Source organism: Haemaphysalis longicornis, unplaced genomic scaffold (genome assembly GCF_048455015.1).
Source record: "Haemaphysalis longicornis isolate Haplotype H1 unplaced genomic scaffold, Haemaphysalis longicornis Haplotype H1 scaffold_5, whole genome shotgun sequence".
In the NCBI taxonomy this organism is placed as follows: Eukaryota; Metazoa; Arthropoda; class Arachnida; order Ixodida; family Ixodidae; genus Haemaphysalis; species Haemaphysalis longicornis.
Window position 1 is genome coordinate 135,971,711 of NW_027526385.1, and position 12,138 is coordinate 135,983,848.

The 12,138-nt window shown below is 44.1% G+C and overlaps 1 protein-coding gene across 1 annotated transcript in view; it reads right to left on the minus strand.

The window, feature by feature from the left end:
* The window catches only part of LOC144138709 (AP-4 complex accessory subunit Tepsin-like), a 60,079-nt gene that overhangs the window by 28,030 nt on the left and 19,911 nt on the right, over window positions 1-12,138 (minus strand). The window contains exons 5-8 of the mRNA XM_077671116.1: window positions 9,082-9,131; window positions 6,414-6,519; window positions 5,566-5,652; window positions 1,581-1,799 (exon numbers count right to left, since the gene is read on the minus strand). Coding sequence (XP_077527242.1) covers window positions 1,581-1,799; window positions 5,566-5,652; window positions 6,414-6,519; window positions 9,082-9,131 — 462 coding nt within the window. The remainder of the gene's footprint in view (window positions 1-1,580; window positions 1,800-5,565; window positions 5,653-6,413; window positions 6,520-9,081; window positions 9,132-12,138) is intronic.

The window sequence follows — 12,138 nt, forward strand, 5'->3', positions numbered from 1 at the left end:
TTTGAATATTCGAACGAATATTATAGTGTTCAAATTCGCTTCGACGCAAATTTAAAATTTCTGAAATTTCGAAGTATTCGGGGTGAATGAATATCAAAACTGCTTTCAAGTACTATGAGGAGTTTTGGTTTCATTAGGCAAGCCGCAGTGCCATTGACATCAGGGCTACATCCTGACTACATGTGGAGCCAAGACAAGCTAAGCCACATTCAGAGCGTTGTTTGTTAACGCAGTCAAAGCTCCTGTTTCATTGTTTCAAACAACGAAATGGTAACGAAACAATTTGTTTGGTTACAGTGTGGCATGCATACAGTGAGCAGGTGTTGACTGACTGCACTCTGCGGTTGAACGTCAGTGGACATCAGTTGCTTCGATCAGTCAAGTGACGTGGCCAATGCGTCCATGGGTGCCAACCTGATATAGAAGTTTTTTATAAAGGTCCCGCCAGTCCTGGAAGCTCAGTGTCTCGGTGACAAGAAGCTCAGTGACACCTGACAACTATTCGAATTCACTTCGAAAGTATTCGACCCCAAGCACTATTTGCTTCGAACTAAAATATCACTATTCGCACAAGCCTGGTCTTTGTAACCAAGGTCTCTTCAAACCAAGTATTGTAAAAGCGCTGAAAAGTCGGACTAGACCTCTTTATATATGCATCAGCACCAAAGTTCGTTCAAACATGTATGTCCACAGAAAATTGCTCAGGATGCAATTTTTGTGACTTCCAATTGTATTAGCTTCTTCACGAACTTCTGTAGGTACAGAACTTCACACTGCAAGCCTTGCTGTTTTCTTTTTCAGCGTCAAGTGCTGAAATTTTCTGCCCTGCCGTGTTCGTCCGTCGTCTTTCATGCTCTGGTGAACCATTTACATGCGCACGGATGACATCATCCGCAAGCTTTCGAGGCCAGCACTTGAAACACGGTAATCTGTGCGTTAACAGCACATTAGCATTTACGTGGCATGATCAAACGCAACTACAGGCAATGGCCAGTCTCGTTTCTTGCGTGTTTTCTTAGGTCGGTGATCACCAATCACGCAGACAAAAGACTCCCCAGCCGAAAAAAAAAAAACATTGGAGGTCCATTTGGGCCTGCCAACAACACCACTGTAACAAATGGAGCCAATCTGAAATACAACGGGTTCCAATTGGTACAATGGTGTTTTTTGGGAGGTCCAACTACTGAACCTCCAATGGCTTCTTTGTTCAGCTGGGAGATCTGCGACGTCATGTGACTTGGCCAGAGACAGTTTCTGGAGAGTCTCCACTCCTTCACATGCTTTTTTTATTGTCTCCATTATTTCTTTAAATATTCCGGCGAAACTGCGGTCATTGTTATCGGGACAAAGCAGTCTTTCTAATGAATAAAACTTGTATTGTGCTAAATGACTGGAACTACCAAAATACTGTTTTTTTGTTTTGTTTTGTATTGTTTTCAACTCCTTTGAAAGGAAAATAAGCCCTGAACTTTCTCGCACCCAGCTATTCGAAATTTCAATGATAAAGCAAAAAAAAAAAAAAAAAATCACCAGGTAACAAACAACCCATTGGCTTGGAGCTCATCACACTTGGTGATTACCTTTCTGTGGCTTGGCTGAAGCCCTAACAGCCTGAGGGAAGACAGTGGTCTGTGAAGCAATCCCACTTGTCGACAGTGAAGCCGCAGGGCGGACCGTGACTGGCTGGAACTTGGGAAGCCCCTCGGTCAGGGAGTCACCGCCAGCCTTGCTTGCCGGTCGACCAGCAATCTTGTCCACGACCTTGGTGATGCCATCGGTCACTTGTTCGGTCAGCGTCTCTGCATAGGCGGGCGATTCGTCAGAGCAGTTCCAACGGGTTTTCATGACAAAAAAAAAGTGCAGATACTAAGAGACATTTGTTGAAAGAGTTTAATGTCTGAGCTACTATTCTGATAAAAACTAAGACACATCTACTACTGCATTCAGGTGATCTCAACAGCTCATTAAACATTGGTGGCACCAGTGGCAAGGAACCATTTTGGACACCCGTTTCAAACACCAAAGTTAATGAGCAGCAAAATTAGTTTCAAGCGACGCATAAAAAAAAAAAACACTTCTCTTATTGCATTCAGCACAGCTCATAGTATTGGAAAATACAAAGATTACACTTCTACGACCAGCACTGTTTTGTCTATTGTTCCACCAAAACTGGCTAATTATCTCTAATTATCTCTGGAACTAATTGACCAGCTGAAAAATTAATGGCATATTTGAAATAAGCGGGGAAAAAACAGCAAGACTGGCAAGTTTCATGGAGTTTACTTGAAAAGTAAAGGAAATTGTTTGAAGACCAGTGTCCCCCTTTATAAAGTGCCTAGCTAAAGTGCAAAGAGTGAGAAAGTTCCATCTGCGGTCAATTTACATTGGCTTCTACGGGAGGGAAACAGACAGCCCCATGTTTGTCCTCTAGAACATGGTTTCTCAAAGTGGGTTCCGCGGAACCCTGGGGTTCCGCAGGCCCCTCCTTAGGGTTCCGCGAGCCACTGATAAATTTTCCCTGGTTCCGCAGTCGCAAAGTCTTATATGGTGAACTTGAGGTGCGATCGATCTAAGGAACCTCCATTACTCACGCCTGAGTGTCAGTAAGCACATCTCGGCGCATAACAGAAACGCGCGAGCCACGCAATAAATCTCGCCAGCAGCTTGTAGCCAGCCAGACTCCGAAAACGGGCCACGTGGTTAAACTATCGCACTTGAATCTCTGTCTTACGAGTCCATGCGCATTTCTCCTGTTTGGAGATAGGTGCCGCTAGCGTACGCATTCGCGTAAAGTCGACGGGGGAAAAAAAAACGATACCCTTGCTTGCTTTTGAATTTATTGCACGTTAATGTAGCATGAACGGAATGAAAAATGGCGGGAGGGGGGGGGGGGGGTTCCTTGGCACTTAACGGAACTTAGCAGGGTTCCCTGGGACCAACATCCTTGAGAACCCCTGCTCTAGAATAACACTCTTGCCCTTTCCAGCTTGCTTCAGCTAATTGGCTAGGAAGTAAGTCCAAGCAACAAACCACAAACAAGTGTGTTTTGTTTGGTGCACTTCTTGAATGTGCCCAGCCCAGCTGCACAGAGTGGAAGGGCACTGAATGTTTTTGATACGGTGGCAGTTATACTGTTGGTCCTCCTCAGGCACTACCTCGCCTCTCCATCCTAAACCTCAAAAGTAGGAATGAGCAAATAGTGAACTTGAGGTTCGAAGCTCGAAGTGAAGTGATGCGGTTGAATAATATTGAATCGAACAGTTCGAATAGTACATATCACAAATTCAAAGAAAATTGAGCAAATTGTGAGTCGACTAAGAATTTGAACTCACTTGGTCACAGCATAAATTTGTGAAACCATTAGCAGTTGAGTATTTATTCAGAAATTACATGCACAGCTTTCCTTTACTGTATTCACAAGTTTTCGTGAGGAAGTACTGGTTGCTCCACATGCTCCGGGAGAAGCAGCTCCCATCAGCTGCTCACAACAATTCCAGCTGTCGAGAATGTCCTCTCAGTACTCCTCGCCTACTTGGGAGGAATATAAAGGTACTTTCGTGCCACCTTGGCCAGCACTGGGTAAAGCCGGCTGCCATGGTTCCTCCACCACTCCAAAGGGTTTTCAGACCGTGGGACCACAGGGGAGTGCCCAAGTGGTCTTGTCACTTGTCTGTCACAGCTCATGCAGTGAGCTGCCGCATTTCATCACCATCATCGTCATCGCTGTGGTAATCATCCTGTTTACACCCACTGCAGGGCAAAGGCCTCTCCCGTGGATCACCAATTACCCCGGTCCTGTGCTAACTGCGACCAATTTATTCCCACAATCTTATTGATCTCATCTGCCCATCTTAACTTTCTGTCGCCCCCTGCAATGCTTGCGTTCTCTAGGGATCCACTCTGTTACCCTCAATGACCAACGGTTATCTTGCCTTCGCATTACATGCCCTGCCCAAGCCAATTTCTTCTTTTCAATTTCTACTAATATGTCCTTAACACGCATTTGTTCCCTGACCCACTCCGCTCTCTTCTTGTCCCTCAATGTTACACCCATCATCTTCCGCTCTATTGCCCGCTGAGTCGTCCTCAATTTAAGCTGCCATACTCATTTGATTCTAATTTACTAAATTCCAAGCAGATACTGAAAAAAAAATGTCATTACAAAAGTGATACGAGTCCATTTAGATTATAAGACTTCTATTCAAGTGCAATTAGTAGTCGCCAAACTAGAAAAGTGACACTGACAAGCAGTTGGCTACGAGGCTACACAGTTTTTAGAGCAACATAGAAGCTCCGCTAAAAAATAGTATTGTAGCCACTAGTATCCACGGCCGTAGCCAACCACAGCACAAGTTACAGGATGCCACTTTGAACAGTGTTCCACTAATCACATATGGAATCGGCAGTACAAGTGCAGAGGCTTGGTGCCGCTATGTCAGCAGCGGTGTCGTTTGAGTGTTGCCTTTGAACGGAAAATGTGATGGTGGTCAAGAGCTCGTGAAACCTCTAGGCAAGGCAGCAACTTGGCACTGACGATAGAAATGTCCATGTTGGAGGGGTCTTGCGACAAGCCTAGGATGACATCTCGGAAGGCTTGACCAGCTGCCTATTCGGGTGCGCTGAGTAATTCGAAAATATCGAATACCTGTACTCGGATCGAAGTACATAACGAATAGAGAGCAATTTGATCAAATATTCGACCACGCCGAATATTTGCCCATCCCTACTCATAAGCTTTGTCCCCTCTGATTTCCCTCCACCTGCCAAAGCACACTCAGAGGAGGATGAGGGCTTTTGAACAACCCCTAACTAACACATCTCCTTTCGCACTGCTGCTCCCTCCCTTGGCAAGTGTGGTTGGAGGTAGCTCTATCGTACCTGCAGACACTACTCCTCACTCGTCAGCCAAAAGATTGCAATGCTTTCTAAATAACTTACCACTCTTAGAAAAAAGCATATGCGGCATTTCAAACACTGTGTTGTGTGTTGGCCTCACCAGCTCTGTAACATCAGTGCCCCCACTTCCTATTGGAAGGCAGCCAGACCTGCGCAAAACTTCCCAGCATGCCTATATACAGTGTCCCTAAGCTATAACTAGTGTCAATAAAAGCGTACCTTATTTAATGGCTCTAATTATGATGTTTACTTCGCACAGCACTGAGTGTGTTATTACGTTCCTTTTTTTTTTTTTCAAGTTGTAGAAAATGGAGGTTTTCATTGGTGGTGCTGGGAAATTTTGTTCAGAATGGGTGTTTTCTTATTTCCAGTGAAATTTGGTGATACTGTTTCGCTTCCTGTACCCTGATACGTTTTTTTTTATGTATTTACACTTGTACCTTTTTATTCAAGTGCAACTTTTTTTGTCTCTGGCAATTTTGTGCTGTATAACCACATCTACTCCCCCAGCCCCCTATGTAATGCTCTGATAGGTCCTTAGGGTACTAAAATAAACAGATAAATGCCAATGCCTCAATTTGTTGGCTGTCTCTTTTGTTCCCCTCTCTAATAATCCCCCTCAAGTGAGGGGGGTTGACAGGTGGAACTAACTAAAATTTTCAGACATACTTGAGGCCGCTGGAGCATTTCCGAACCCCTGGTACTTTCCGGCGGTGGTTCCAGATGATGACCCAAGCCCCGAGTACGACCGGCCTTCTGCAACAAAAAACGAGACCTCCATGTGAAAGAGAACAAAAAAAAAAAAAAAAAGAAAAGAACAAATAAAAACTGGCCACTGATTAGTGAACATGATAGTAAAGCCCGACACTTGCTGCTGCCAGGCTTCAACCCTGCAATAATGTAACAACAGATGACTCTTATTCGTTAGATGATTGCTACAAATCTCTCTCTCTCTCTCTCACTGTCCATCTCTCTCTTCCTCTCTACCTCTCCCCTTAATCTCTCCCTCTTAATCCTCTCTCCCTCTTAATCCTCTCTCCATCCTTCCCTTCCGAGGCTCAAGTCATTGCCTCCTGTATTTTTACAATGCCAAACGCATCAGCCCGTACCGGTCAACCAAGCCCTCTCCTCCTACTCCGGCCACTCTCCCCCAATCGCTAGCCTTCCCAGCACTTTAGTCATGTGACCGGTTCATCTTGGGCGACGCGCGGTGGAAAACGGAAACGTTTCAAAAATTTGCTCCACCGCGGCTCTGAGTTTTCTAACGCTAGCGAGAGCGTCGTTACTCCGACAACCTCACACATCGGTTGCCTTGGCAACCACGCACAAGCCACTCTCGAATTTAGTTACGGTTGGGTGATCCCAGTTCAGATCGGGGCCCCACCTTGTGACATATGGGCACTGCAGATACACCACTCACTCCCATTGGGAAGCAGGCGATACGTTTGGCGTTGTAAAATACAGGAGGCGATGGTCAAGTACCGGTTGGCACGAACATAGTTCCATCGACCACCGACCTTGGGGTTGCCCCATGGCTAGTGAAGAAGACTCTAATGGCTGTTGGCTGGCAGCCACACCCACAGCAGCAGCAGCGGCAGCATCATGGATGGCATGCAGGAGGTCCTTCCATGACGAGGTAAACAGAACAAAGAACAAATAGGTCAAGTAGGCATTGACAGTGTACAGTGTACATTGACAGTCATAGGTTACATTCGAGTACAACTTCAAAATGATAACAAAAGATTCCCTCTACCTGTCACTGCAGTCGTTCCTAAGCACGGTGCAAAAAGTGCGTTGTGTGCTGGGAGTATTTTTAACATGACACCAGTCGTTTCCATGATCTCTCTTCACTTAATTTGCTTGCTCACCGTTTGAAGTTTGGGCGTGAAAGGTGGAAACCAGAAAAACCGGTTTTGCCTTCCAGGCCCAAGCTTCAAACGGTCGAAACTTTTGCTACAGACCAGATAGAATGACACTGTTAGTCTTAGTATTGCATTCCTTGATTTGTGTACAGTTCACTGGTACCTTCTTCCGCTGAATCACTGCAGCACTTTTTTTTTACAAAGGCTGTCACGAAATGAAATATCAAAAAACCGAATCAATTTGAATGTAATCGTTTTTAAAAAAAAACAAATTTTAATCTACGACCAGAATAAAAAAAAACTGCGTGTGTCCCCCCCATTTTCACCACCGTAACTGTAAAAATAACGTTTTTAGGTTTAAGACAGTGTGCCATCTTAAATGATGGGAGTTCTCTCTTTAATAACGTTGTGGTGGCTTTAACGATGGAGCCCTTGTCAGATACACCACAATTATGCCACTAGAATTGCTTCCCTTCCCGAAATCTCCCACTCGGCCTCTTCAGCTGTGTGTTTTTACAGTTGCATGCCAATTCCCACTGGGTTTTTTTTTTTCTTTTTTTTTCTTTTTTTACGGTTGCATGCCAATTCCCACAACAACCCGCTGCGGTGGCTCAGTGGCTAAGGCGTTGCGCTGCTGAGCACGAGGTCGCGGGTTCGATTCCCGACCGCGGCGGCCGCTTTTCTGATGGAGGCGAAAAGCAAAAACGCCCGTGTGTACGAGATTTCGGCGCACGTTAAAGATCCCCAGGTGGTCGAAATTAATCCGGAGCCCTCCGCTACGGTGCGCCTCATCGCCTGCGTTGCGTCGGCGCGTTAAACCCTACAATCAGATCATCAAATCATCAATTCCCACAAACTTAACTGCACACATGCGCTCGCACACACAGAACATGCTCGTTCACTGAACTTGGAGTGAAGATTAAAATAAGAAATGTCAAGCTTTTCCAGCAGTAAAGTAATTAATGGTCTACTCGGGTGGCATACACAGCACTGTTCACTATTTTTTGTCTCTGGATTAGTTAACGAACAGATTGAAATTCAATGATGAGTGTCTAACAAACTAACCTAGGCCAAATTTTCCTGCTACTACAAAAGTTGTTTGGAATGTTAACATAAGTGAAATGTGGACACTTTAATGGAAAAATTCATTGAACTGGAGAGCGTTTCCGATGCTCCAAAAATAAACCGTGAGAAAACGGCTATTTTGTGTGCCTGGACAACATTTTTTTTTTTTTTCTGAGTGTTGCCGCTGTCAGTATTTTCATCAATTCCCTACAACGTCTCAATTGACAACCTACGTCTGCATCCACTTGTTGAAAAGTTTGTCACTTCACATCACCTAGTGTGAAGCCCACAAAATGTTAGCACAGCGCTAAAACTATAAACACGTGTGTACGGCAATTAAAGAAGGCAGAAACATTCAGTTAATACAAGGAAAACGCATTGGCCCATCGACTTCAATTAAAGGAGCCATGAACCTTGTCTAAACGTTCGCAGTCATAGCATCTTTCCAGCTGTTGTGATGTGAAGGCCTCATTCCAGTGAAACTTTTTCACACCGACATGTTGTAGGACCACCTAGTTACTTACCCCTGTAGTGCACTGCTATTTTTCAGCGCACTAAAGAATACATCAATGGTGTTCCACTGTACACATAGTATGTACATCTACCGTCATAAGTAATTGGAACAAGAATTTGTGAATATCGTAAAATATTTGTTTAAAGCTTCTTGCCAGTTATTACCACTTTACGGGAATCTATTTCTACGTATTAGGGAGGACTTCCTTAATCGCACACCAATGCAAGGCAGTTTGCGGAAGAAATTTCTGTAAATTTACAAGACCGTGCTCCAATTACTTTTGATGGCCCCTGTGCTTCTGTTGGTACGAATGTATGAATCAACCTGTGTGCAATGACATGCATGCATGCATAATTTATCAGGATCAAAATATTTTTCTCTGCCTCTTTAGCCAACAAAGGTAATGCGACTTGGTGCGCCCTATCATTTCCATGGCGTATAACATCAAAAGCTGCGCAAAAACTTTGTCCCGTTCCTTATTAAAGTGAAGCCTGGTATCCAATAATCACTGTGTCCGCACCATATATAATCAGATTCCCACTTCAAAGCAGCAACCAAAAGCAAAAAAGGAGTGCATCAAAGCCTTGACTGTTTTTTTTTTGTTTTTGTTTTTTGCCAGACAAGTTGGGGCTGTGTATTGAAACAAGCCCATTGAAAGAAAAGTAGCCTTCTCTTAAACTTTCACTTTCACAAGGATGCCATAGAAAAACCTTTCTGTTCCACGAACAATCGTGAGCCACTTACCTTAGCGAGGAGGCGGATTCCTTGGCATTCGGGTCCGCTCCCAGACATGTCTGTCCCAAGATTAAACACACAAAAAATGAAAAGACAGAGAGGAAGTCGGAAAAGATGATCCATCAATTATAGTAGGCCCAGTTGAAAGAAACTGCCTTGAGAAAGCAAACAAGCAGGCAAACGCGAAGTCTATTTGACCAGTTTGTTTGCTCTGCCTGCTTCAACATCTCAGAATACTTGGCAGTTGGATACACCGCGAAACTCTTCACAGGAACTTCACACTGTTGCAAACATGTGTTTAGGGACACGAAATTTGGAATCCATTATAATAGGAGTTGCCAACAGGCTGATGATGTAGTAGTTTACTCCAAACGGCTTCAATATGTACATATGTCCTCACTGTTCAACACTGTACAATACAAGTTTAGGACTTCAACATCCTTATGAATGCACGTCAACATTAGGCCAGTTTCAGAACCGCCAATCATAAAATTAAAAATGAACCGATGGTTTGCTTGAACAGGCCATGAAGACAAAATACAAATTAGGTTGACAAAAAGACTGCTCCATCCTGATAAACCAATTTTACTGCAAACTTTGAACAGTTGAAATAAAAAAAGAAAAAGCCAAAGTAGTGCTGCCTCCCCAGCCACATTGGGGCAATTTCTGTATAACGTAATGTAAACTTCTTTGTGAGATCGTCAGCCACTCACTGAAGCCACCAGCAAGAAATATTGGCTGGGCAATTGTACTGGGGTACATTTTTAGTGCTTGGTCATGCAAAATGTGAAAGCTTTTCAATATATCCTGCACTTTTGCTTAATTAAAAAAGCATCTTTCGTGACTCGAATGAAGCTGAGTGAGTCACCAAAAACCAGCCTTGTCACGCTGAACAAGGTTCTATTTTGTCCTCATGGGCCATTCAATGCTGCTTTTTAAAGAGGCCATGCAGAAAAAATACAAGTTTATTTTATTCGGAAGATTTCATGTTTTATAATGCCCCCAGAGCTTGTCTACCAGCAAATGATGCCATCTTCACTGAGAAATTAATCAATTCCCAAATCGTGTTTTCGTGATGTCTGCCATGAAGTCATGAGGGCGAGCTCTTACACGAACTTTCACTGCGTCATTCGGCTCTGCAGCCTTGCTCGCCGACCCAGATGACGCTACCATACTCATCTATGGACCGTTGTGCACCGTTGCTTCGTTTTTGATTGTATTTCTGGCTAGTTTTTGCTTGGGTAGAAAGTAATAGTTTTGTGAAACATGGGGTATGCTTAGGGTTGTTCGTTTTCGGGTTTTATATTTTTTCAAATTCGGGGGGTAAAAATTGGGCGGTATTTTTCAAACTGATATTCGGGGAAAAATCGGTTTTTTTGCGAAACCATTCCTTACTTCGGGTTTTTTCGGGTTAAATACCATATACGGTTGTACTTATCAGAACTTACACTGAGCTTATCAAAACGTATCACGGGCTTTTTAAGTATAACACGTTAAATTTGGTGTTTCAAGCTGATAATTGGGACAGACACCAGAGTATTATAGCAAATACAGTATACTACCCGAAATTTTGTGTTTGTTTGAAAATGAATCAGTGGTGTTTGAAAATGAATGAATCAGTAAACATTGACTCTTAGAAATTATACATTTTATTCTCGAAAATCTGGTCATCGATTTTTTACACGTCCTTGTTGACATACATTATCATCTGCATGCGCAACATGTCAGTCTCCATTCGAGATCTGTCCGGTCGTTGAACATATCTCAGCTGGGAGAAAGTTCTCTCCACATCACAGCTACCATTAGCTAGGCACAACAATGTCAGTGCAGCTTTTGCAAGCCTTGGGTAGCGAGAAGTAGAGTCATGCCAATACTCGATTAGTTCGACAGCTGGGTTTGTGGGGCTCGCTTCCAGCAAATACTGGTTGAACTCGTCATTAAGGGAATCTACATTGTCGGTTACGGACATGAACAGAGGTCGGTAGTCCTCAAATGACTGCCCCAGCAGACGCTTCTGAAACGGATCAAGGACGGCTCCCAACTTCCACAAAGTTAGCTGGTTTTCCTCTTTTTCTGAGACATTCCGTCCAAGAGTGCAGCGCCATTTTGTGGCGAGTTTCGTGCAGAACTCTTCAGAACATGTTTTTACTAAATTAGCGCTGCGCTTGGGTAACATAGACAAAACAGCTTTGGCCTGATCGCTTTTACCGATCATCGCCGAAAGCTCCCCGACAATCTGCTGCAGCTTCACGTTTACCAGGTGATCAAAGCTGGGCATCAAAAGCTTCCCACTTTCAAGCGTTTTCTGGGCTTCCAAAAGTGGGCCGAGTGCATCTCTCATCAAGATTGCCTTCGCATAAACAACTTCTTTTTCAGAAAGTATCCCTCGAATAGCTTCCGCTTTGCTGCTATCATGCGAGCTTTCAGCAAGTTCTGTTAACGAGCTCCACATTTCTACGACTACCACAAGTGCCTTGTAGAAGCTTTGCCATCGATTCGGGACAACAGAAGGTGGCTTCTTAATGTCAGGTCCAAAGAGGCCATTAGAAGAACAAATTTCAGTGTACTTTTGGTAAAGCTTGTTAGCGTGCTTAAATAACGCTCCAAACTTGATCACTACGGATCGAACATCAGACATGCATGGTAAAGAAATGGCATGGTCAACACTCCCATGAATAAGGTGTGCTATATCTTTCACATGCAAGATTTGGATCCCTTCAGCCTGACAGATTTCTCGAACCATCTTTCGCATGTACTCCGCTGAGTCTGTGGCTACTGCCACAACGTCTTTCCACGTCTTGCCAACCGTCAGGAGCGCCTTGCTAACTGCGCTGGCCACCGTGTAACTGTTCGATGCATTTACCCTGTCGACGTCGACCAGAACAACGTGCTTCTTCACGTTTTTCTGGCTATAGTAGCACAGGAGAGTGTTGATGGTAGGCACACCAGTGATGTCTGGGGATTCATCGACGATGACGCTCACTTTCACATCTCGCATATCATCGCAGATTTTCTCCATGTCCTTGTCAAAAGCTTCTTTCAGGTATTTCAGCCGAAGTCTTTGTC